Genomic DNA, 24,948 nt, shown 5'->3' with positions numbered 1-24,948 from the left:
TTCTCGGATCCCCGCCCACTTCTAGACCAGCGCGCGCTTAGGACCGCCCCACGCCGGCTCCGCCCCTCCCCTCCCCTCCTGTCCACGTGAGCACTCCTGCGTCTAAGGGGTCCTTGCAGCAACCCCACAATCGGCCACAGAGAGGTGACAGCCGCCGTAGGGGCCAGAGGGCCTTCTTCAACGGTGGAGACGGCGGAAGCGGAAGAGGCGGGACCTAGGACGCACGTTACGTCAGCACGTGCGAGCGCTTGGGCTGGGTCTCCGGAATAGAAGGTGGGCTCTTCCTTCGCGTGTTGGTGGAGAAGTTCGCCGGTGGGTTGTGTGGGCTTGTGACCTCATGGCGGAGATAATCCAGGAACGCATAGAAGATCGACTCCCCGAATTGGAACAGCTGGAGCGCATTGGACTGTTCAGTCATGCGGAGATTAAGTGAGAGAGAGCTGAGGGGGGCCTGGGACGGGCGGAGAAGAGGGGAGGAAGTCTGTGGCGGGGGGCAGGGATGCGGGGGACACTTAATTGGGTTTATTTTTCTTAACCTGGACGAACCCCATTTTCATATTTGTTGATGCCTAGAATTTGTCATTCGGGGCAAGGTGGTCTGTGCACTCACCCACGAAACGCCTGACAGCTCTTCATGGAGCCGGTTCTTAGTGCTCTAAAGATGATAAAACTAGGATGCCAGTGTCAGGAGCTACCTGCCTTGCGTGTGCTGGGGGAGACAAATTAAACATTCTGCTTACACTGCGGCGTACTGTAGGTTGATTGTACTAGAGTGTACTGCCCTAGAGATGTAGAGAGTGCTGTGGGAGCGCAGGAGGAGCGGATAAATCTTCCTAATAAGACATGAAGGTGGGGGGACCATTTAATTCAATTTCGTGTTCTACCCCGGGGCATGGCCAACAACATCTGGCACATGGTTGGCATTGAGTAATTTTTAGAATTAAGTTTAATGTTTTTTAATGGTTTTCTGTGATTGTTTCTGCATTTTACAATGGTTGTGATTGTAGTAATGTGATTATGGGAGCCTTAAACATTTGTTAGTGAAATGGCACATAGAAGTGTGGACTCTTAATGAGTGTTCAGTAAGTGTTATTAACTGTTTTTTTTTCTTTTAAAGATTTTATTTATTTATTTGACAGAGAGAGAGAGTACAAGCCGGGGAAGCAGCATGCAGAGGAAGAGAGAGAAGCAGCCTCCCTACTGAGGAAGGAGTCTGATGGAGGGCTCCATCCCAAGACCTGGGATTATGACCTGAGCTGAAGGCAGATGCTTAACCAACTGAGCAACCCAGGGCCCCTGTTATTATTACTAGAGACAGTTATTGGTCTTGCATATCTTGTGTTAAATTCCCCTGATACACACATTTTGTGTCCTCTCTAGCAAAAATACAATGAATCTCTTTCTGTGAGTCCTTTGTAGTCTTATAAACCTTCTAGGGACAATCTAGGTCTTTTTTTTTTTTTTTAAGTCTGCATGTTGAAAACTCAGAAGAGGAATTTAGAAAAGATACTTTTTTATTAAAACCTAAGTGACCTGAATTTGGAGGAAAGTAAATCTTTACTAGTATCACATATAAATAATGTAAAGTACTTAACATTGTTTGCTTTGGTGGTGGGAATGTCAGTGGTTCTGGCAGTCTATTAAAATGATTTTCATGACAGTTTTAAAATACATCCTGATGCCCCTAGGCACACAGAAATAATGATGTGAGAAAATACTTGCTTACGAAGGATAATTATGTGGGAATTTCAGGTTTTGGAAAGTGTGTTTTAAATATATTAAAAATAAACTTAATGGGCACCTGGTTGGCTAAGTCATTGGGTGTCTGCCTTTAGCTTGGATCTTAGTTCCAGGGTCCTGGGATCAAGCCTTGCATCAGGCTCCCTGCTCAGCGGGAAGCCTGCTTCTCCCTCTCCAACTCCCCCTGTTTGTGTTCCCTCTCTCACTATATCTCTCTCTGTCAAAGAAATAAAATCTCAACAACAACAACAACAAAAAACAACCTAAGAAAACCCCCAAAGTAACTTACGCTCTTTTCAAGTGTTACCTTTTTTTTTTTTTTTTTTTTTAATAAGTGTTGCATATTAAATGCCTTTCTCCTCAGGGCTATCATTAAGAAGGCTTCAGATCTGGAATATAGGATACAGCGAAGAGCCCTTTTTAAGGAAGACTTTATCAATTATGTTCAAGTGAGTGAATAAGTTCATTACTTTTTAATCCCTTCACAAATTTTAAATAAGTTCTAGAATGGTGTGCTTGATTGAGTTTCTATCAAATTCTAGAATTGATGATTAAATGGTAATTTTTGAGCAGGAATAGAGGTGATTCAGGAATAACATTGCTTAACTACGGCTTCAGTCCTTGGCAAACTGAACTTTTCTTTATTCCTTCTATAGTGTTAGTAGATCGGGTACTGCCAAAGATATTGTGTATCAAGTTGTCAGCAAAAGAACTGACATACTATTTCTTGTGTTGGGGGGAAGGGGAGTGGGTTTGACAACAGTAGGTGGTTGGAAAGTTAATATTTATGTGTAAGTCTGCTACCTTAGAAATGTGCTGCAAATTCTTCACTACTATAAATGGATGGAAGATTTGAGTGAATATAAAGTGTTTATGCTGGATCAATTTTCAGATGGAGGAGAATAGCTAATATGTTGGATAAAAAAACCCAGCTGGACCCAGTAGTAAGATGCAGTGTTACAAGACTGAAAGTTCTGACCTAAGATTAAAAAAAACAACAGGTGAACAAGTGAGACCTGACTACAAATCATATATTTGGAAAAGGTTTGGAAGCTCATAGTGGAGCATATTACATCACAAAATATAATCTCTATGTCAACTATACTTCAGTAATAAGTTTTAAAAAGGAAAAAGAAAAAAAAAAACAAAAGTAGAGTATGGGGCAAGTTAGCTGAGGACATTGCAAACAGTAGGCACTGAGAAGATGTTAGTTTGAATAAAAGTGTTTTGCACTTACCAGACCATGGTTGAAGCACTGTGTTAGGCTTGACACTACAACTTTAAAAAAAAAAAAAGTATTTATTTATTTGAGGGAGAGCGAGGGAGAGCACGAGCATGGGGATGGGCAAAAGGAGAGGGAGAGAATCTTAAGTGGACTCCTCCCTGAGTGTGGAGCCCAACAGGGGGCTCAGTCTCGTGATCCTGAGATCATGACCTGAGCTGAAATCAGGAGTCAGTTGTTTAAGCCACTCAGGTGCTTCCACCCCAATTTTGTTTTTATTCTTGATTTTTATTTATTTTATGATTTTAACTAAATGTATTTCTTGCATTTAAGAGGTTATAAATGTTATTGTTTTCTCTTTTTTTGTATGTTTTTCTTCCATAGTATGAAATTAATCTTTTGGAGTTGATTCAGAGAAGGAGAACTGTAAGTAGATATTCTGGAAGTTGGAAAAATTAATTTATTTGAGAGAAGGAGAGAGAATGAGCAGGGAGAGCAATGGAGGGAGAGGGAAAAGCAGACTCCCCACTGAGCAAGGAGCCCAATGTGGGGCTCAGTCCCAGGATGCCAGGATCATGACCTGAGCCAAAGGCAAAGGCTTAATGACTGAGCCACCCAGGTGGCCCTGGAAGTTGGAAAATTTTAGAATTAAGTAGTGTGGCTCTATAGCTAGAGCTTGGGTTTGGGAAGCAGTTGGCATTGATAAATTGTGTGGTGATGTGCTCATAATGAGTATTTGTAATTATTTGTTTTCTTTATCAGTACTGTATAAGATCAAGTAGGAATGTTGCTGTAGATAAATTTGTATGTCCTTTCTTAGCGCATTGGCTATTCATTTAAGAAGGATGAGATTGAGAATTCTATTGTACACCGGGTGCAAGGTGTCTTTCGACGAGCCTCAGCAAAATGGAAAGTAAGTGATCAGAACATCTATAATTGTAAGAGATGTGAAGATTTGTATTGTATATACTGAGATTTAAATATTCAAATGTATTGTTTATTTTTGGGTGTGTCAGTATTTAACCTAATTATGATATCCTTATTTAAAACCACTTAACCAAACCATTAAGAAAATTGATCTTTCTCTGAGGATGGTACTAAAAAAGGTAGGTTTGATACGTCATTAAGGATTAGAAATTTGGGATTTGTTTGGGTAAATCTCTAAGTGAAGTACATCAAAGACTTGGAGGTAGAAGATGAATGGTTAGAGTACGGGCAGCACCTCACTCACTTGATACTCTTCAAGTTGGGCTCTAGGACTGCGATACAGTGTATAGGGAGTACTTTGGGAATGGCAGAGTACTTGGAATGACAAATTTGGGTTGCTACCCCTGACTGACATCATTTAAGACCTGCATTGAACACACTGGGTAGATAATACATTTTGTTTTAGAGCATGGTAGGTGGAAGTGGTGGCCAGATGGAGTTACCACATTTAAGAGATCTAAGGCCTCAGTGAGGAAGAGCATGTAGACTGAGCGATGTGTTGTCACATTGGCCTTTCTGAAATCTACCTCTGTTTCTAAGAAAAATTAGTGCAAAGTTGTATATATATAAAGTTAAATTTCAGGCAGCTTACTACATTGCTTTTCTTGCAGGATGATGTTCAACTTTGGCTATCCTACATAGTCTTTTGTAAAAAATGGGTGAGTATTGGGCAGCTGTGTCTTGCTTCCTTATTCCTTCTTTCAGTTAGTCTGCCTTATAAGAAGGCTGATTTTCTGTGTAACCTTTATTTATCTGAATGACTGTATAAATGGCTTCTAAGCCAGAAAATGATTTTTGTGTTCTATTTGTTCAGTAAAGTTGAAAATTTTTAGATATTTGGAATGTTTACATGTAGTGGTTTAGGTAGAAGAAAGCCATGAATGTATCTTGTATTTATATGTCTCTACAACAGCAGATCTTGCCCCATTGGATTTTAAGTTGGTAAGGAAACAGTACCAGATCACTTAGAGATTAGTAACAATGATTTTACTGGATGGGAAGTAGAATTGCTTTTTCTCTTTTATAGGCTACCAAAGCTCAACTTAGCAAGGTATTTTCTGCCATGTTGGCCATTCATTCAAACAAACCAGGTATGGTGAGTTCTTCATCAATTTTTCTTCTACCCTTTATGTGGACTCAAGCTATTTTGGAATTTATTTTTCTTAATAAGCCTAAAAGAAATAATTTTGAGAACTTGAGTGTAGGTACTTTTGGTTTTGGAATAGCTGCCTCTTGGTTCATCGCTGCATATTGTGTGCCACTTATTGGGTCAGATATTGTATTTGTGGGTAAGAGGGACTAAGTTTCCTCTTACTTATTTGTTTTAAAAAGTATTTAATTATTTTTTTAAAACTATCTTTTATTTTCTGTGTTTTTTTTTTTTTAAGATTTTATTTATTTGACAGAGCGAGAGATCACAGGCAGGCAGAGAGGCAGGCAGAGAGAGAAGGGGAAGCAGGCTCCCTGCCAAGCAGAGAGCCCCATGTGGGGCCCGATTCGGGGCTTGATCTCAGGACCCTGAGATCATGACCTGAGCTGAAGGCAGAGGCTTAACACACTGAGCCACCCCGGTGCCCTAATTTTCTGTTATTTTTTAAGGGAAGCTCTACACCCAGGGCACCTGGATGGCTCCGTCAGTTAGGGTCTGGCTCTTGATCTCAGCTTGGGTCTTGATCTCAGGGTCATGAGTTTGAGCCCCATGTTTAGTTCTACACTGGGTGTGAAACCTACTTTAAAAATCAGTCAGTCAATAAATAAAGTAAGCTCTATGCCCAATGTTGGGCTTGAACTCACAACCCAGAGATCAAGAGTTGCATGCTGTGTTGACTGAGACAGCGAGGCACTCCACTAAGTTTGTTTTTAGATGATGATCAAATAAACTCTTTGGTCCTTTGAGGGACATTCTGTTTGGATGCAGTCACATTTAAGAAGAGTTGAAAGGAGAAAACTTAAAAACGTAAAGGGGAATATGTTAATACAGATTTTTCAAGAGTGGCTGGCCTGGGGTAGATACTCATGTTTTCTAAGAGAAAGATTTCTCTTTTGAGTACTGTGAAGTGGTACATCATTTTGTAGTGGAGGTGCTCCAGTGTCAGGTATTAGGCTCAACCAAGTTCACACAGCACAGGCTAAGGTAGGCTACATCTGGTACCAGTTAATTCAGAAGGATACAGCAGGACAGCTTTTGGTAGAGTACTCTTAGCAATAGGGAAGTTGGTCTCTGGTCCTTAGGGTGACATTTAGGTATGAGGGAATGAGATCACATGAATCGGTAGAGGAGCCACTCTGGCTTGGAAGACCTGTGGGTGGGCATAGATAGCTTCCAGGAATCCCAGAGAGCACTGTGCTCAGTTTCAGGAGTCATATGTTTAAGAAAGCCCAGAGCAGTGGCTCTCTCCCACTCACAACCCCTCTAGTCCAGACGTGGTTACCAACCATGAGTCGTTTTTACCAATATCAATCTTGTCTGGTGACATAGTTGACTTATATTAAGTTTATTAAGTTGGGAAATAGCTAGAATGTTAAGGTTAATTTCTTGTGTAGAAAGACAAAGGTTTTTGTTTTTTAAAGCCTTTATTCCCAACAGGTTTAATAAAAATTTTATCTTAAAAATTAAATCATTCAAAAAAAAAACAAACAAACCCCAGGGACGTCTGGGTGGCTCAGTTGGTTAAGCGGCTGCCTTTGGCTCAGGTCATGATCCCAGTGTCCTGGGATGGAGTCCCGCATCGGGCTCCTTGCTCTGCAGGGAGCCTGCTTCTCCCTCTGCCACTCTGTCTGCCTGTGCTCACTCTCTCTCTCTCTGACAAATAAATAAATAAAATCTTTAAAAAAACAAAACAACCCCCCCCATGAACTACTTAAAGCAAAAGAGCAAAATATTTTTATTTCATTGATTCTAAAATGCATAATTTTCCAGCATTTTAACACTTTTAAAATTTGTGTGTGACTTTTAATGATGTTGACCTCAGATTGGATGAGGACATAAGTATCCATGGATACTATCATTTACATCTGTGCTTCAGAGTACCTAAATAAAGCAACAATACTTTACAGATAACCATTAGAAACACCCTCTCTCCATCCCTTTTCTCTTTTGCTAAGATTAAAAAAAAATCTTCTAAGTATTAAAATTAGAATTTAAAATTTCTGGTTTTTAAAATTTTTTTTTTTCCATCGATTTACTGAAGTGAAGTCTGATGTTTTTCATTTATAGCTTTGTGGATTATGGCAGCCAAATGGGAAATGGAAGATCGTTTGTCTTCAGAAAGTGCAAGACAGCTATTTCTTCGAGCTCTGCGCTTTCATCCAGAGTGCCCGAAACTTTATCAAGAAGTGAGTTGCATACCTGTAAGATGAGAGAGTGATGTCTTAGTTTTGGTCCTCTATGGACGTACATTCTTTATTAAGTTAAAAAAGACTTTAATTTTTGGAGGCTAGGGGTAAGTAGGGATTGCTGCTGGGAAAAAAGGTAACAAAGATATTTCTTGGCCAGCAATATATGTTGACCATGTACAGCTTCCGTCTTGTTAGTGAGAGATGGGAACTCCAACCTGCTCATTATGGTTGGGAGGGATAGGGAACTGGACCCTACCTTCTTTAGTTGTGGGGCCAGGGTTCAGCCATCTTTATGCTTTTTAAAAAAATATTTATTTGTCAGAGATAGAGGGTGTGCACAAGCACGGGGAGAGGCAGGCAGAGGGAGAGGGAGAAGCAGGCTCCCCACTGAGCTGGGAGCTGGACGTGGGGCTTGATCCCAGGACCCTGGGATCACGACCTGAGCCAAAGGCAGACGCTTAACTGACTGAGCCACCCAGGCACCCCAAATCTTTTTTTTTTTTTTTTTAAAGATTTATTTTAGAGAGAGTGTGCATCATGCATGTGAGTAGGAGGAGAGGACAGAAAGAGAGGGGAGAATCTTAAGCTGATTGTGCTGAGTGCAGAGTCAGACGCAGGCCTTGATCTCATGACCCTGACATCATGCCCTGAGCCAAGTTCCTTTCTATGAGCTGAGCTGAAACCAAGAGTTGGGCGCCCAACCGACTGAGCCATCCAGGTGCTCCGGGGCATAAATGTTTTCTAAGAATTTGTCATTTTCTGGGGCGCCTGGGTGGCTCAGTGGGTTAAGCCTCTGCCTTTGGCTCAGGTAAGGATCTCAGGGTCCTGGGATTGAGCCCTGCATCAGGCTCTCTGCTCAGCGGGAAGCCTGCTTCTCCTTCTCTCTCTGCCTGCCTCTCTGCCTATTTGTGATCCCTCTCTCTTCTCTGTTAAATGAATAAATAAAATCTTGAAAAAAAAACTTGTCATTTTCATATGTCTTATAACATAAAATTCAAAGTCGTAAAAATTCTGGAGAAGTCCAAGTTTATATGTTCGTTGTGCATTAGTTTTTCTTGTTATAGCTTTACTTTGCTATTGATTTTTAATTTTGAAGTAGTTATAGATTCACAGGAAATTACAAAGACAGTACAGTGAGGTCCTGCATTCCACTAATCAGTTTCTCCTGATGGTTACATTTTATAATATTACATAATAAGAAAATTTAGTAAATTGACATTGGTAGATGTGTGCACATGGTTCTATGTCATTTTTTTTTTTAACATGTGTAGATTTGTGTAACCACTACCACAATCAAAATACAGAGCTGTTTTACCACCACAAAGATCTTCCTCCTCATAAATGTCTGCTAGTTTCATATCAAAATATTATACTGCCCACAGACTTTCTCAGATCTGGTACTTAATAGGTGAAAAATGGCATCTAATGTATTTCTGATTAAAAAAAAATATTTACAAAGATTTTTAGTTTATTATTTCCCTTGTGTAGTACTTTAGGATGGAGTTGATGCATGCTGAGAAACTGAGGAAAGAAAAAGAAGAATTTGAAAAAGCCAAAATGGATGTGGTAAGATCCGAATGTGTTGTCACGCGTGAACAATTTGTAGTGTTTCGAATCTGCTTAGGAGTAAGAGAAAATTTTTGGAATCTATTTTTGTTCCCAATTTAATGTCTTAACTTTGAAACTTTAAGATTAGTCTAGAGTGGATTTAATTAAATGGGTAGTAGTAGTAAAAATGGAATTTTGTGCCTTAAAAATAGACATTTGGAGTAATTGAAGTAGTCCTCAAAATTATTTATTACTGATGGAATGGTAAATGGTTTTCTTTACTACTTTATGGTTTCATTAAATGACATACTAACGGGTTGAAGGAGCTTGAGGGTTGTGAAATGTGCGGTTGCTAGCTTCCTTTCTTTCTCATTTTACACAATTTTTTTGGTGACAATAATTTTAAAGAAAGAAGTTTTAGAATGTTAGAGCCGAAAAAGGAATTTCGCTATCATCTGTTGTGGTTTCCAGCTGTGAACTTTGTTATTCAAATAAGAGTTGACACAGAGGGGTAAACATGGCATGTAAAACCTGACCTGTTTCGGTCTAAGTAGAGAGTCAGGCCTTAAGCCGTGTGATCTTGCTATCACTCTAGGAGCCTGAAAGAACACAGTTGGAAGATCAGTGGTCTGGTTCAAGCTGCACATTTTACAAGTGAGGGAACTGGCCCAGAGAGAGAGACGTGATTTGCCAGAGGTCATACATATGGCACAGGTAGTCTAGGACTGTTAATTTTCATCCTAGTGCTTTTTCTGGTTCCCGGCTGTATCTGTTAAGTTATATTTAATATAATACCCTTTAGGGGAATCTTGATTATCCTGAAGAAATCCTTAAGGGCGAGTTGGCACGGATCATCTATAAGAATTCTGTAAGCATAATTAAAGGTACGCATGTTTTGAAAATTTATTTATGATGGGAGAGTGAAACATTTTGTTTATAATAAGAAAGACCTTTAGCTAATTCGGAAAATTTCTATTAGAAATTCTGTTAGAACATGCATAAAAATTGTGTACGAATAGTGCCCTGTTTCTTTAAGAAAAGGTTGATTGCCCCTTAGGATATACTTGAACAGTTCAGTAAGTTTACTGAGTATTTTATTCACATGGGGAGTTGAAAAGAAACGGGTGGTTTAGAACAATTCTTTATGCTGGGAAGAAGTTTAGAAGAAAGGAAATGTTTATGAGTACTCCAGAATATCAGTAATGGTTTTGCTTGAGTAGTGGATGATGTGTTTTTCTGTTTTGTCTTATTTCTCAATTAAAAAAAAAACAAAACCAAAATAACTCCAGCACATCAAGAAAATAGTACTTTCTTGTAAAAAAGTGAAAGTGATACTTTAGAGTAAAATGATACTTGAGAGTCTTACTCCCCTCTCCCACTTTATTTAAATTTTAGGTGCAGAATTTCATGTGTCCCTGCTTTCAATTGCACAGCTATTCGACTTTGCCACAGAGCTGCAAAAAGAAATTTATAATGAGTAAGTAAAGTCATGGAAAAGTGAATATGTCTACTTCTAATCTTGTGATAAAAGTTTGAGATTGGGTGTTTAGAAAGGGGGAGAGAAGATGCCACACTAAATCCTTGGAAGAAAGCGAAGTTTTAGGACTGTTGTATCATAGTAAGTTATATTAAAACAAACAAACAAACAAACAAAAAGCCTTCTGGAGAAATTATTTGACTCCCTTATGGGCTTCCCTTGGGAAATAATTGGCCTTTATTAACAACAAATATCCTACAACTTATATCAAAATGTATATTCCTGCTTTGCACGCATGTTTTTTGTCCGTAAAACCAGTGGTCGTTGTGAGTGTTTACAGTAGATGCCGCAGGCAGTTACATTCTTCAGTGTTTGAACTTATGGTTTGAGAATTATTTGCAGCCTGCCTCATGAGTACTTCCCTCTTAGGTAGCCCCCTTACTTTCACAAAAGATAAAATAGAACTCGGATCAGGTTGCTCTTTGGATTTTTCAGGGCTTTGGTAGAGGGTTAGGTTGTGCTGCTTCTTTGCCTCTATTATAGAAAAATCAAGAGCCTGGATATAATAAGGTTCTGCAGGGCTCGAAGAGTGTTGTCATGTCACACATACCTGTTGATTTGACTTTGAGAGCTAACTTGAAAGTTAACATTTGAGAATGGTATCTGAAACATTCCGAAACCTAAGAAATGTGCCATAACCCTGATCAATTGACAGAATTTATGCAGTGAGTGTGAAGGTATCAGGAGGGTCTATTGGGAAGTTGTCTCATGGTAATGGGATTGTTAAAGGGGTGTCTGTCTGCAGTACATTTTTAGAGCATAGGGAACTGTCTCTGATACTCTGAGTTAGTCTTGTGTCATAGGGCTGAATGCCAGTAAACTATTTTTCAGCCTTCAGGCCCAGCACACAGATGACCCTCTCACTTGGGATTACGTGGCACGGCGAGAATTAGAGATGGAGTCACAGCCAGCCAGAGAGCAGCCTGCCACAAAACAAGCCAGAGCAGTGGAGGTGGGCCGGAAGGAGGAGAGGTGCTGTGCTGTGTATGAAGAGGCAGTGAAGACTCTCCCTACAGGTGAACTTCACCAGACCTTGGTGTGATATATCAGGGATAGTGTTCACAAACGTGAAACTGAAGCTTCTGTTCCTGTTACCAAAAATCAATTTTCAGGAATCTCTCTCTGGTAGTTGACAGTGTGCCTGGCATTCCAACTTGTTCTTTGGTGGTTAAAAATGGAGTTTTTATGACCTTCCTTGACGGTAATAATGTTTATATTCATCTCTTTGGGGGAGATGGTACTTAGGAAATAATAATTTAGAAGATTGTCCTTCCTTAATTATCTTTTAACATAGGTTTACTTTCAAATTTTGTGATATAGGGGTATTAAGGTAGAGGGGATATATAACATGGATGAGGTTTTTACTTTTTACAGTTCATTGGTTACTCAGTTGCTTTTCCCCCTAGTATTTGAGATGATTGATTGGCTGTGATGGGAATGACTAGTTTTTTTCACCAGACTCATTTAAATTCTTCTTCCGGGGAATATTCCACTCATAGAAAAGATGTATGATGACTATTAAATGGAGAGCCTGGAGATCTGATCAGTGTAATCTCTCTGACTTTCCCAGAGGCCATGTGGAAGTGTTACATCAGCTTCTGCTTGGAAAGGTTCACTAAGAAGACCAGCAGTCAGTTCCTCAGAGACAGGGTAAGGGACTTAAGGTACATTGCTTATAGTGGCTGATGAGAAGGTGACTGTTTTCTGGAAGAAGAGCAGACACATGGCTCCTTTGGGGCCTGGGACGGCTTCTAAGAACTTCATGCTTAACCTAAGGTCTTTCTCTTTGTGGGTGACTAGTCATTCTGAAGGTCTGAGTCCGCTGCATCCTTATTTGGGTCACCTGGTTAGGAGGCGCTCTCTTTTATTTTATTTTATTATTTTTTTTTTAACATTTTTTTTTCCAATTTATTTATTTTCAGAAAAACAGTATTCATTATTTTTTCACCACACCCAGTGCTCCATGCAAGCCGTTGCCCTCTATAATACCCACCACCTGGTACCCCAACCTCCCAGCCCCCCCGCCACTTCAGACCCCTCTGATTGTTTTTCAGAGTCCATAGTCTCTCATGGTTCACCTCCCCTTCCAATTTACCCAAGAGCACATACCCTCCCCAATGTCCATAACCCTACTCCCCTTCTCCCAACCCCCCTCCCCCCAGCAACCCACAGTTTGTTTCGTGAGATTAGGGAGGCGCTCTCTTATTGGACTGTCTTGGTGTGGCTTTTTGACTGGTTTAATTATAAGTGAAACCACCTCAAGTTCCTTCTCTCAGTTTTCAGAAGTGTGCAAAACTGTACTTGTTCCTGTCAGAGGCCAAAGACTCCCAGTGGGTTGTTCGTAACTAACTGAAGGATTTTTCTGATTTCAGAGGCTGGAAAGAACCATGACGGCATTCAGGAAGGCACATGAACTCAGACTTCTACCAGAATTCCAGTATAAGCAGTGGGTAAGGACACATTCACTGCCAGTAACACGTACTTAATTCCAGTTGGTTCATGCTGGTGCCATGTGTTTTAATATATAGTTATATGACTAACCCCATTTGGAAGTTTGAAAGGGAAGATGTAGAGACATGATGTTTGTCTCTCAGTATTTGGTGTATGTCAAAAATGAAATGTTTACCAGTAAAGGGAGGTATGTTATATAGTGGAAAACACTCGGAACAAGGGGTCACAAGTTGGATTTATTTTGTCTACCCATTGATCTTTTCGTGAATATCCTTTTCCTGAATGTGTGCCTAACCCAGATTAACCATCAGTATGATAACAATAAAGACAAATCAGAAGCTGACATTTCAGTAAGAAGCTTATTAACCCATTCCTGTTCTCTGGGGTAGATAAGGATTTTAGGGGAACTAGGATAATGTGCTCAGGGAGTACGTGGTCTAGATTGGGTTTTGTTGCTTAATAGCTAGGTAACTTGGGCAAGCCACTTAACCTTTCTGAGTTTGTTTACTTGATTTTAAAATAGTGATAGTGATCTTTTTTTTTTGACAGCTTAACAAAGTTCTTGACATGTGTAAAAATGTTCATTCATTAACATTTAAAAAATATTTTTTACGTACAGCTAGGTAATGCATATACTGTGTACTAGTCTGCTGCATTACACCATGACTAAGGTGCCCCTTTCCCATTATTGCATCTATCTGGGAAAATTCCCAGGCTTGGATGAGTTCAGCTGCTCGCATTTGAGCTATCGAATACCGGCAAGATAGTCACCTCCTATAAAGTTAGGTGGACTTTGCTCTGAGTATTGTTTTGGGAACCCTGCTCTCTTTCTGTCGTGACTGTTTGGTCATTTACCACTCTGGCTATTTAGACATCCTCTGCTCCCTAAATCTCTGATGCTGCCCTTGCCAAGCCTACTACCTCACCACTCTTGTGCCTTTGCCTTTAGTTGAGGGTTCCTCAACTTTGCTTTTAGTTGAGAGTTCCTCAGTATACGGCTTGTAAACTTAAAATGCTTACCTGACTCCTACATCCTTCATTTTTCCAGATTATTCTCCACAGAATGATCTTTTAAAATTGATGATCAGATTATTCTGTGGCTTCCCACTATCCTTTGGATAAAGCTGGTCATTCTCCCTAATATGGCCTTGACTTCACCAGCCAGTTCTCTAGTATACATTCTACCTTCTACATTCTAACTTCAGCCAAGTTGAACTTGGATTTCCTTTTGTATCCAAGCTGCCTCTTATCTTTAGTTCAGCCTCTTGCATATGCTGGTTGGGAGAGCCTTCTCTAAGTAATGCCTAACCTTCCTTAAGCCTTGCATAAATTGTGTTTCCTGTCTCATCGCTGCTGTAGACCGTGTTGGGTGCTCCTGCTTTTTACTCTTGTAACATACGATTCTTTCTTTGTCATGGCAAGTGTTAGACCGTCTCTACTGCTAGACTAGAGGCCCTCAGGCGGTGGAGAACATGCCTGAGTTCCTCATTATTGCATAAAGCATATATAAGTGTGCGATAATAATGCTTGCTGAATGAGCAGGTTACATATTGCCATTTATTTACTCTTCTACAGTTTTGTAAAATTAAATTGGTTTTAGGTTTTTTTCCTCTTTTGTCACAGTAGTGTCAATTTAAGCATTTTTTTTTTCTAAGATTTTCTTTCTTTATTTGACGGAGAGATCACAAGTAGGCAGAGAGGCAGGCAGAGAGGGAGGGGAAGCAGTCTCCCTGCTGAGTAGAGAGCCTGATGTGGGCTCGTTCCCAGGAACTTGAGATCATGACCTGAGCTGAAGGCAGAGGCCTAACCCAATGAGCCACCCAGGTGCCCCAGATTTAAGCATTTTGAACACATAAGATTTCCTTGTGCATTGGGTCATCTTTGTTAAAATAAAATTTCCAAGTTTAGATAGGAACACTTCCATGACTCTTGTTGCATAGTGTCAAATACATTTCAGAAAAATTGTACCAGTTGATTGTATGCCCAACTCCATTTGAATGAATAAACTTGTTACATTATCAACCCATAAATACTGGTTTTGTCTGATTTTTATATTCTGTTGGGTAGGTGAGGGTTTTAGTATATTGAACTATTAAAAACTTCCAATCTAAATTATTTAGGCCCTCTATTTTGTACGTTCTCCCTATTTTTTGGTAGCCTTTGGGAATAAGAGCAGGCAGTGGAAGACATTTCAGATAATTCACTTTGTGCCATTGTCAGAAGTTAAGTGGAGATGCTTTAAAATAACTGCCTTAAATGAGGTCTCTTTTTTGTTCCCCCAACCTAGATGATCTAGCTTTCGGTAGTTAATTTTCCAGTGATCTTTTGTCTTCTCCAGATCGAGTTGTTGCTGCGTCAGGACTTCTTAAAGGAAGCTCTGGAGGTGGCAGTAGCTGGGACTGAATTGTTCAGAGACTCTGTGACCATGTGGCAGATGAAGCTGCAGGTGCTGATTGACTCCAAGAGCCCTGACATAGCTGGGCTCTTTGAAGAAGCTTTTGTGCATCTGAAAGCCCAGGTCTGTGAGTTGGGTCTTTTGTATTTCATTTTGTTTGGGAAACCTTTTGAGACTGAGTCAAAGCTCATTTGAAGTGTGCTTATCTGATAAGGCCTGACCCCAGGTACATTTGTGCCTGTGGGCCAAGGGTCAGGAGTGGAAGAATTTCCTTCCATTTAATAGCTGATTTCTAGTTTGTTATTCGAAAATGACTACATCCAATGAAATTACCTGTTTTATTTTGATATCTTATTAGTAAGAAATATTGAAAGTATGGTTTTCCCTTGCTTCCAAAGCTGTACGTACACTTAAGTCAGAGTTATATTTTTTATTTTTTAAAGATTTTATTTATTTATTTCAGAAAGAGAGCAGGGCGGGGAGCAGTGGGGAAGGGACAAGCAGACTCCTTGCTCAGCATGAGCCTGACTTGGGGGCTTGGTCCCACAACGTTGAGGTTATGACCTGAGCCAAAATCAAGAGTCGGACACATAACTGACAGAGCCAGTCAGGTGCCTTTCAGAACCTTTATTTTTTAAAATTGTATCAAAGATTTGGATTTTTTGTTTGTTTGTTTTTAAAGATTTTATTTATTTATTTGATAGGGATCACAAGTAGGCAGAGAGACAGGCAGAGAGAGAAGGGGAAGCAGGCTCCCTGCTGAGCAGAGAGCTTGATATAGGACTCGATCCCAGGACCCTGAGTTCATGACCCGAGCCCAAGGCAGAGGCTTTAACCCACTGAGACACCCAGGTGCCCCGTCAAAGATTTGGTTTTTAAAGTAACCTTTACACTCAATGTGGGGTTTCAACTCACAACCCAAGATTAAGAGTTGTACACTCCACTGATTGAGCCATCCAGGTAACCCCGCATGAGCAAAGGTCAGAAAGTTGAGTCTGGATTAGGTAGTACTTGTGTCGTGGGTCCTAGACAGCAGAGATGTGACCTGGGTAGCTGTGGGTCTGACCAGCTATGGACCCTTCAATACTTAATTCACAGATACCTGAGGGTAGTAACTGAAGGCAGTATTCCAATAGACGGGAGCTAGAACTGACAGGAGAGTACCACTTTGGGGGTCTTGGTCACAAGTCCATCTGTGCTCTGGCATGCCATCCCTACTGGGCCCTGAGAATTTGGTTATCATGAGGACAGACAGGAAGTGAATCCATATTTTACATACTGAGTATTTTAGTAGGAGCCTGTCTTTATGGTAACTAGTTTTCAGAGTGTAGAGCTAAGCCATCATTTTCTTTTATTTATTTTTTCTTTCTCACTATGACCAGGTCTGTCTGCCATTGTGGATTTCTTGGGCAGAGTGGAGTGAAGGTGCCAAAAGCCAAGAAGACACGGAAGCCATTTTTAAGGTCTAGGCCCCATGTTCTGAGTTTTGTGGTGGATGGGGAATGAGCAAATAGGTTCACTAGTTGGCTAGTTTTAGTGTTATTTTTATAGCAGATGTTCTTAAAGCACTGTTAATTGAGCAGCCTGGGATGGTTCTGGGAAAATATGCTTTGATACTTATAAATTTCCTTTTGTCTTTTGTCTTTTTTTTTTTTTTTAAATTGTAGAAAGCTCTACTAGCTGTCAAAGGTGCCGACTCAGTCACTCTGAAGGATAAGTACTTGGATTGGGCTTACCGAAGCGGTGGCTACAAAAAGGCCAGAGCTGTGTTTAAAAGGTGCTCACAAACTTTCATCACCATTACGCATCTTTCAACCGCATACTCAGCCCCCCATACCTAGATTATATGAATGGCATATAGTATCCGAGGAAGTAACCAAGAGATTTTTTCTTTTTTTTTTTTTTAATGATTTTTTTTTTATAGATTATTTATTTGATAGAGAGAGATCACAAGTAGGCAGAGAGGCAGGCAGAGAGAGAGAAGGGGGAAGCAGGCTCCCTGCTGAGCAGAGAGCCCGACATGGGGCTCGATCCCAGGACCCTGAGATCACGACCTGAGCCAAAGGCAGAGGCTTAAACCACTGAGCCACCCAGGCGCCCCCAAGAGATTTTTTCAAAAAGTCTTTTTTTGAACAATAAAAGCAGTTCATACCCATTGGTGGAAAATTAAAAAATAAGAACCATTAATTATAATAATAATAACTATTTGTAATCATGGGGAAACACATGCTTAATATATCATTTAAAAACTTTGTTTCTACATATTTGAGATTATATTATAATCACATTTTGTATACTGCTTTTGTCGGTGAACATTGCACTAGCCTTTCCGCTGTCAGTAACAGTTCTTCATGCACGTCATTTCGTTAGAAATGGCTGTGTGGCACACCGCTCTGTAGATGTGCCATTATCTAGATGGTCATAGTAATACTGCTTTGGTGAACATTCTGCACCAATATTATTTATCTGTATTAAAAATTACTTCCTTAGAATATATCCTTAGAAGTGGAATTACTGGTCTCCTTCAGAAGGACCTTGAGATGTAGTAGAGGGAACTTCAAACTGTAAAAGTGAGGAAGAAGAGAATAGGAAGAAAACTGGATAGGAAAGAGGTAGCTGGGGGTAAAGAGTAAGTCCCTGGACGCTGGAAGTGTTGAGAGTGACTGGCGGCCAAGTCGAGTCCTTGTGTTGCCTTCTGGCTGGGTCTTTATTAAACCATGCGTTGTGGAGGCGCTGGCGTGGGGATTTAGATTCCTGGGATGTAAGAGGCTTTCTGTCTCTGTGGAAGATAACAGTTTTCTCCTTTTTAGTTTACAGGAAAGCCGTCCGTTTTCAGTTGATTTTTTCAGGAAAATAATCCAGTTTGAAAAGGAGCAAGTAAGTATTCTGTCTTTGCATTTTTTGTCTGGGAAATTGATTTAGTGGTTCCTCTCCTATATGGCAGCATTTTTGTCATTTAAAAAGCTCTCATTATATGTAGTATAAATTTCCAGTCCCTTCATCTAACCATGAGGTGCTGGTTCTCTGCCTTGGGAGCACCCTGTTTGTCTTCTGTATTGGGTTATGTAAGGTAGAGGGTAGGGAGTAACTCTTTCTGGTGTGGTTTTTTTGTTCTTGTTTTTTGTAAGAATTATTTATTTATTTTAGAGAGAGAGAAAGAGAATTAAGTGTGTGTGCATGAGTTGCAAGGAGGGCAAGAGGGAGAGAAGGCCCAGACTCCTTGCTGAGTGTAGAGCCGGATGCAGGGCTTGATCTCACAACCCATGAGATCATGACTTGACCTGAAACCAAGAGTTGGATACTCAACCAACTGAGCCACTCAGGTGACCCATGTTTCTGGTGTTTTTATCTGATCTTGTGAGTGAGGGAAAATACAGGAAGGTCTCTGTTTAAAAAATAATACATGAGAGGCGCTTGGGTGGCTCAGTCTGACTCTTGGTGTCAGCTCAGGTTATGATCTCAGAGTTGTGAGACTGAGCTTCGTGCTGAGTGTGGAGCCTGCTTAAGATTCTTTCTCTCCCTCTTTCCCCTCTCTATGTCTCTCCATCTTTATGTCCCTCGCAAAAAAAAAAGTATAAAAAATAATACACGAAAATCCAAAGGTATTTGGATTTTCAAACCAACCATATTTAAGCACAGCCAACCATATTTAAATCTTTATTGTTTACTTTTTTTTTGTTTACAAGTGTACACTCAAGTTTTATTTCTGGTTTACATGCCATGTGGAGGTTCTCTCTTTTTTGCTTAATGTTAATTTGTGAACATATTTCTGTGTTTTTCCCACAATTGTCATCCTGAATGGTTGTGGTGTTAATCTTAAATCCACAGTTTTCATAACTAGTCAATTATGTATGGATTGTTTCCAGATTTTTGATACTGGAAACAAGAGTGCTGTAAGCATTTTGTTTATACAGCATTTTTTTCTTTGAAATTCTTTTTTTTTTTTTTTTTAAACATTTTATGATTTTATTTATTTATTTGACACAGAGAGAGAGAGACATTACAAGTAGGCAGAGAGGCAGGCAGGGAAAGAGGGGGAAGCAGGCTCCCTGCTGAGCAGAGAGCCCCATGCGGGTCTCAATCCCAGGGCCCTGGGATCATGACCTGAGCCAAAGGCAGAGGCTTAATCCACTGAGCCACCCAGGTGCCCCTTCTTTGAAATTCTTAAGATAAATTCGCTTGACTGGAGAGAACAGTTCTTTTTATGGTTCTTTATATATTATAAGATGGTCCTTCAAAAGAAGTGTACTACTTCAGAGCAATAATCAGCAAGTATATCAGTATATTTTATTTCGTCACACCCTTTCTAAATCTGTTAGTTTTAGAAGTTTTCTAAATCTGTTAGTTTTAGAAGTTAGTGTATTTGTGTATTTTGATTGGTGTTTATTATTTTTACTTGAATTTTGAAAATTACTTATGAGGTTAAACTCTTATTTTTACAGTTTTAATCATTGTGTGGGTCATTTATCTGTTCTTGTCCTTATTGTGCAAGAGGTAATATAACAAAATAATTAATAACCAGGCTTTGTGTTAATAACACAATAGGTATATGTCTTGGGCAGTTCTCAGCTTTGGATCACCCTCCATCAAGGAGGTCATAATACCTATTGCAGGGGTGTGCGGGTTACAAGGCCAGGTACTGCATAGAAAGGACATTCTGAGAATTTAACAAAGTGTGATTCTGGGGCACCTGGGTGGCTCAGTGGGTTAAGCCTCTGCCTTTTGGCTTAAGTGGTGATCTCTCAGGGTCTTGGGATTGAGCCCTGCATTGGGCTCTCTGCTCGGTGGGGAGCCTGCTTCCCCATCTCTCTCTGCCTACTTGTGATCTCGCTTTCTCTGTCAAATAAATAAAATCTTAAACACAGTGATTCTGCTCTTCATGCATGTGTTTTATAGTATGATAGTCTTAGGGAAGAGAGATTTGAATGAGAAATTGTTACTTGACTGGACAAGGGTACTTTTTTTAATTTTAATTTTTTTATGATTTTATCTATTTGACAGAGAGACACAGCGAGAGAGGGAGCACAAGCAGGGGGAGTGGGACAGGGACAGACTTCCCACTGAGCAGGGAGCCTGATGTGGGGCTCAGTCCCAGGACTCTGGGATCATGACTTGAGCTTAAGGCAGCTGCTTAATGATTGAGCCACCGAGGCCTCTCTGTATAAGAGTATTTTTAAACTGTAGATTTTACTCTTCTTTGAAAAATGAAACAAAAGAGAATACATTTAAATGGAGATGGAGGTAAAGAATGAATATTTATTGTCTGTAAAATTAGTACCAGCTACTCTGGTAGGTGCATAATTAGCCAGCATTTTAATTGAATCTTTGTAGTTGCTGTAAGAGACAGCATTATCCTTGTTTTATGGGTGAGGAAACTTTTAAGGTCAGAGGGTTAAAAACTTGGGGAAGGTTATATAATTAGTATTTATATATGTTTCGCCTTCATATAAAAAGTTTGAAGGTGCACATAGCTAATATGTGCCAGGGCCCAGACATACAAAAGAAAGAAATTGTTAGCCACAGGGAGTAAACCTTCTCCGTTTATTTATTTAAATCCTAGTCTTCCTTCAGGGCTTTCAAATGTATTTTCCTATGAAGCTGTCCATGTTCCCCCAGCTGAGAATCAATTAGGCTATTTTCTGTGCTACCAGAGCAGAATGCTCTATCACTGTTTGACATTGACTTCAGTCTGGTGACTGCTGCATTTGACTTTCCTCTGGATAAGGGGAAGGGTGTATTAGTCCTAAACCTGAGCCTTTTCCCATTCCGATACCTAGTAGGTGGTAGCTGTTTTAACAGTATGGTTGAAAGGAACTTGTGACATTATGGATTAGCCTTTGAGGCAAGATTGTCCTTTTACTTTTGTTAGGAATCCTGCAAGATGGCGAACTTAAGAGAATATTATGAGAGGGCTTTGAGAGAGTTTGGATCTGTAGATTCTGGTAAGTAAACTTCAATTATAGACATACCTGTTTCCAGGTGTGGTGTATAACCCATCAGTATGATAAGAACAGTTTTTAACTCTTTCTAGCCTTAATCATCAGTATGATTAGAGCAGTCCTTAACCCTCTTTGAGAATAAAACTTGCCTCCTTGCCCTGCCTCCTCCTTTACTTTGTGCATAAATACTGCAGACGTAATTTTAGGTTCACAAGGTCAAGAGTTCATGGGTCTTCTATTAAGAACTCTGGAGTAGAGAACAATTTGCTTGGTTTGGTCCTTTAAAAAACATGTGATACTTGTAAGGGAAAGCTTAATAATATAGGTCAGAGTAAAAGTGAGACTGGTAGAAGGAGTAGTGGGATGCTAATTAACATAGTTGTCATTGGCTGTTGCCATACTGCCCTATTTTTATAGGACTTGTGAAACATATTTCTGAGTATTAGGTATGTTATATAAAATCTGTTTACTTACAAACTCAAAAACAATGTCTAGTAGTTAAATTTAGGTTAAAAAAAAATGTTAGCTTTTACAAAGTTTTAGCAGACCTTCTGGTGAAATTAATGAAAATGGCGTTTTTAATAACCCAGGCAGGTTTTATTAGGCGTTGGTAACAAAGTTACAGTGAACGCATTGAAACTCGGTTTCACCTTCAAAGAGACTCAGCAAAATCTTCCCTCTAAAATATTTAGTATTTTCGGTTTTTGAAATACGTAGACTGTCATTTATTTATTTATTTATTTTATTATTTATTTTTAAGATTTTTTTTTTATTTGTTTATTTGACAGAGATCACAAGTAGACAGAGAGGCAGGCAGAGAGAGAGAGAGAGGGAAGCAGGCTCTCCGCTGAGCAGAGAGCCCAATGCGGGACTCGATCCCAGGACCCTGAGATCACGATCTGAGCTGAAGGCAGCGGCTTAACCCACTGAACCACCCAGGCGCCCTGTCATGATTTAAAGTGAAGTTTTCCATTTAAAAAAAAGTTTGATACACCTTAGTGTAAAGAACCCGAGAGGAAAAAAAAAAAAGGAAGAAGCTGAGAGGTATTGTTTCATACAGGGCTCTTAGGGAAATAATAGCAAGTTTCTTAGAAATAAGAAACTTATAGAATAAGTTTCTTAGAAATCTTACACTGAATCAATATTAAATAGTGAAGTTTATATAAGAAAGCCTTGTCAATGATCTAATTGTATGTTTACAGTAACTTTTCTTTGTTCCCTTTAAAGATCTTTGGATGGATTACATCAAAGAAGAATTGAACCTTGGTAGACCTGAGAATTGTGGACAGATCTACTGGCGAGCCATGAAAATGTTACAGGGAGAGTCAGCAGAGGCTTTCGTAGCTAAACATGCTATGCATCAAGCTGGTCATTTGTGAGAAGAGGAAAAAGAGAGCCAACTTTGTGAAATCGTATTTTAAGCCCTCTGGCCAGATTTGTATTGTGAGTTCATCTGCAATTTGCTGAGAGATGGCAGACTAGATGGCTGTCTGATTTTGGGACATGTTTTAATTTAGTTAGTGCATTAATCTTTAATTCCAGAAAAGAGAATTGCTATTTAGTGGCCAGAGGCTACTTGTTAAGGCTGAACTTACTGTAAGTCCTAAATGTTTTCCAAGATATATGGAAATCATAAACTTGAATTTCTCTTGTTACACCTGGTCAAGAATGAGTATCTCTAATCTGGACCTAGGGGCCTGTGAAAGTAGAGGAGAAAGTACATTTGCATTTTTTATTCTCTCCTTATTAAAAAAGTATACATGGTGTCCATTTGTTGTAGGAAATATGGAGGGAGCAGAGTAATGGGAAGAAAATAAAAGTACCCTATAACCTCATCCTTTGGAGTTAAACTTCATTTCCATTATGAGAATTAGATGTATACTGTTAGATCATTTACTCAGTCATTCATTCACTGAGTGTACATTATGAGCAGGAAAGAAGAGAAGCTTTTTCACAAGGAGGTAGGGATCTGGACATCCTGAGAGAGCTTGTTGATGCCACAGAAGAGGATTCTGGGTATTGGGGGCAAAAGTTGACCTCTGAGAGAGAAAAGACATTATATGTAAGTGTCTTCTATCTCTGGGACTGATCTTTAGAAAAGTGTCTACAGTGGGGAGACCCAGCAACAAAAGGAGGGCAATGGATTGGGGAGTAGATTTGAGCAGCAGAGAAGGCCTTCAGAAGCAAGGGTGGAGGATGGCCTGGAGCAGAGAGGTCATTCTGGGAGCAGGGGAGGCAACTGTTTGAATTTTACATTCCTTAACTGAGCATTGATGTCACTGGTAGAAGCATTCAGTGTATTTTTACTTAGCATTGTTTCACTTATGTTATTTTTCCATGTTGTTAAATAGTCTTAAAAACATTTAATGACTTTTTAACATTATATTATATAGATGAGCCATGACTTATTTTATTAATCTTTTGTGTTTGGACCTTGTCATTCCTAATTTTTTTCTTATAAATGCTGTTGATGAAAATTCTTATAAATCTTTGTCACATCCCTGGTCATTTCTTCAGGAGATTGACGGTTGATGGTAGAATACTGAATTAAAGGCTGTAAGTATTTTAAAGAATATTGACATGTATTCTTGCCAATCTGCAATGTAGGAGAATACTTTGAAGCAGTGTAGGAAAATGTCAAACCTTTACCTGCAATGCGTATTATATTTTAAATTCTTACTATTTGAATAGGTGAAAAGTGATATGTCATTGTTTTAATGTGCATTTTTTATATTAATGAAGTTAATGTGTTTTTCCTGATTCTCTTGTTTTTTCATGTTGACAAACTTTTTTCTTACTAATTTGAAAGAATTTTTAAAATACTACTTTTTAGTTTGTCTCTCCTTTATTGCAAATAATTAGCCCCAGGTTTTTTTTTTTTTTTCTTTTGTTTGTTTGGTTTTTTGTGGTGGTTTTGATTCCCAGAGGATAGTTTGGTGTGTGTATGATTTCTTTCATTGAAAACTCTTCCTCTTGCTGAAGACAACTCATTTTTTTCCCCCAAGGAGTTAACTAAATTTTCTGCAACACTGTGGCCAGTCATTTTTCTCTCTATTAATTTGTGGTACTTTTTTTTTAAAGATTCAATTTATTTGAGAGAAAGCGCACATGAGCAGGGAGAGGGGCGGGGGGGAAGCAAAAGCAGACTACCTGCCTAGTGGGGACTCCAGTTTGCGGCTTAATGCTGGGACCCTGGGATCATGACCTGAGCCAAAGGCAGATGTCCAGTCGACTGAGCCACTCAGGTGTGCCCCCCCCACCTTTTAAAAAAGATTTATATAATTTTTAGAGAGGGAGCTCATGAGTGGGAGGTGCAGAGGGAGAGAATTTCAAGCAGAACCCCCCGTTGAGTGGGGTACCTGTCATGGGGCTCAGTTTCACGACCCTGAGATCATGACCTGAGCTGAAGGCATGCAGCAGTTGAGTCAGATGCTTAACTAAATGGACCACCCAGGCACCCTTGTGGTACTACTTTTATTACATAATAAATTCCTATATTAGACTCTGCTTTAGGACATTTTTTAAAAAGATTTTATTTATTTGACAGAGAGATCACATGTAGGCAGAGAGGCAGGCAGAGAATAGGGGAAGCAGGCTGTCTGCTGAGCAGAGAGCCTGATGCGGGGCTCCATCCCAGGACTCCAGGATCGTGACCCGAGCCGAAGGCAGAGGCTCAACCCACTGAGCCACTCAGGTGCCCCAGGAAAAATTTTTATTTAAAATTATAAATTTGAGGGTGCCTGGGTGGCTCAGTGGGTTGGGCCGCTGCCTTCGGCTCAGGTCATGGTCT

General features: G+C 39.8%; 1 protein-coding gene across 1 annotated transcript; it reads left to right on the top strand.

Annotated features, from left to right (window-relative positions):
* The first annotated feature begins 253 nt into the window (after positions 1-253).
* UTP6 (UTP6 small subunit processome component) lies at positions 254-23,983 on the top strand. The gene is made up of 19 exons (XM_044248361.1): positions 254-429; positions 2,105-2,189; positions 3,347-3,388; positions 3,783-3,875; positions 4,561-4,608; positions 4,977-5,040; positions 7,167-7,285; positions 8,777-8,854; positions 9,639-9,720; positions 10,232-10,313; positions 11,205-11,389; positions 11,944-12,023; positions 12,746-12,823; positions 15,163-15,342; positions 16,602-16,682; positions 16,887-16,996; positions 18,030-18,096; positions 21,089-21,161; positions 22,386-23,983. The coding sequence occupies exons 1-19, from the start codon at positions 338-340 to the stop codon at positions 22,535-22,537; spliced, it is 1,791 nt and encodes a 596-aa protein (XP_044104296.1). The 5' UTR covers positions 254-337; the 3' UTR covers positions 22,538-23,983.
* Positions 23,984-24,948: the final 965 nt, after the last annotated feature.

This window comes from Neovison vison, chromosome 5, assembly GCF_020171115.1.
Source record: "Neovison vison isolate M4711 chromosome 5, ASM_NN_V1, whole genome shotgun sequence".
NCBI lineage: Eukaryota > Metazoa > Chordata > Mammalia > Carnivora > Mustelidae > Neogale > Neogale vison.
This window is presented reverse-complemented; position numbering and strand designations above follow the sequence as displayed.

Coding starts and splice junctions, on each gene's coding strand:
- UTP6 (XM_044248361.1), top strand. CDS start 338: ATGGCGGAGATAATCCAGGAACGCATAGAAGATCGACTCCCCGAATTG. Junction 430..2,104: donor TTCAGTCATGCGGAGATTAA/GTGAGAGAGAGC, acceptor CTTTCTCCTCAG/GGCTATCATTAAGAAGGCTT. Junction 11,390..11,943: donor AGTGAAGACTCTCCCTACAG/GTGAACTTCACC, acceptor TGACTTTCCCAG/AGGCCATGTGGAAGTGTTAC.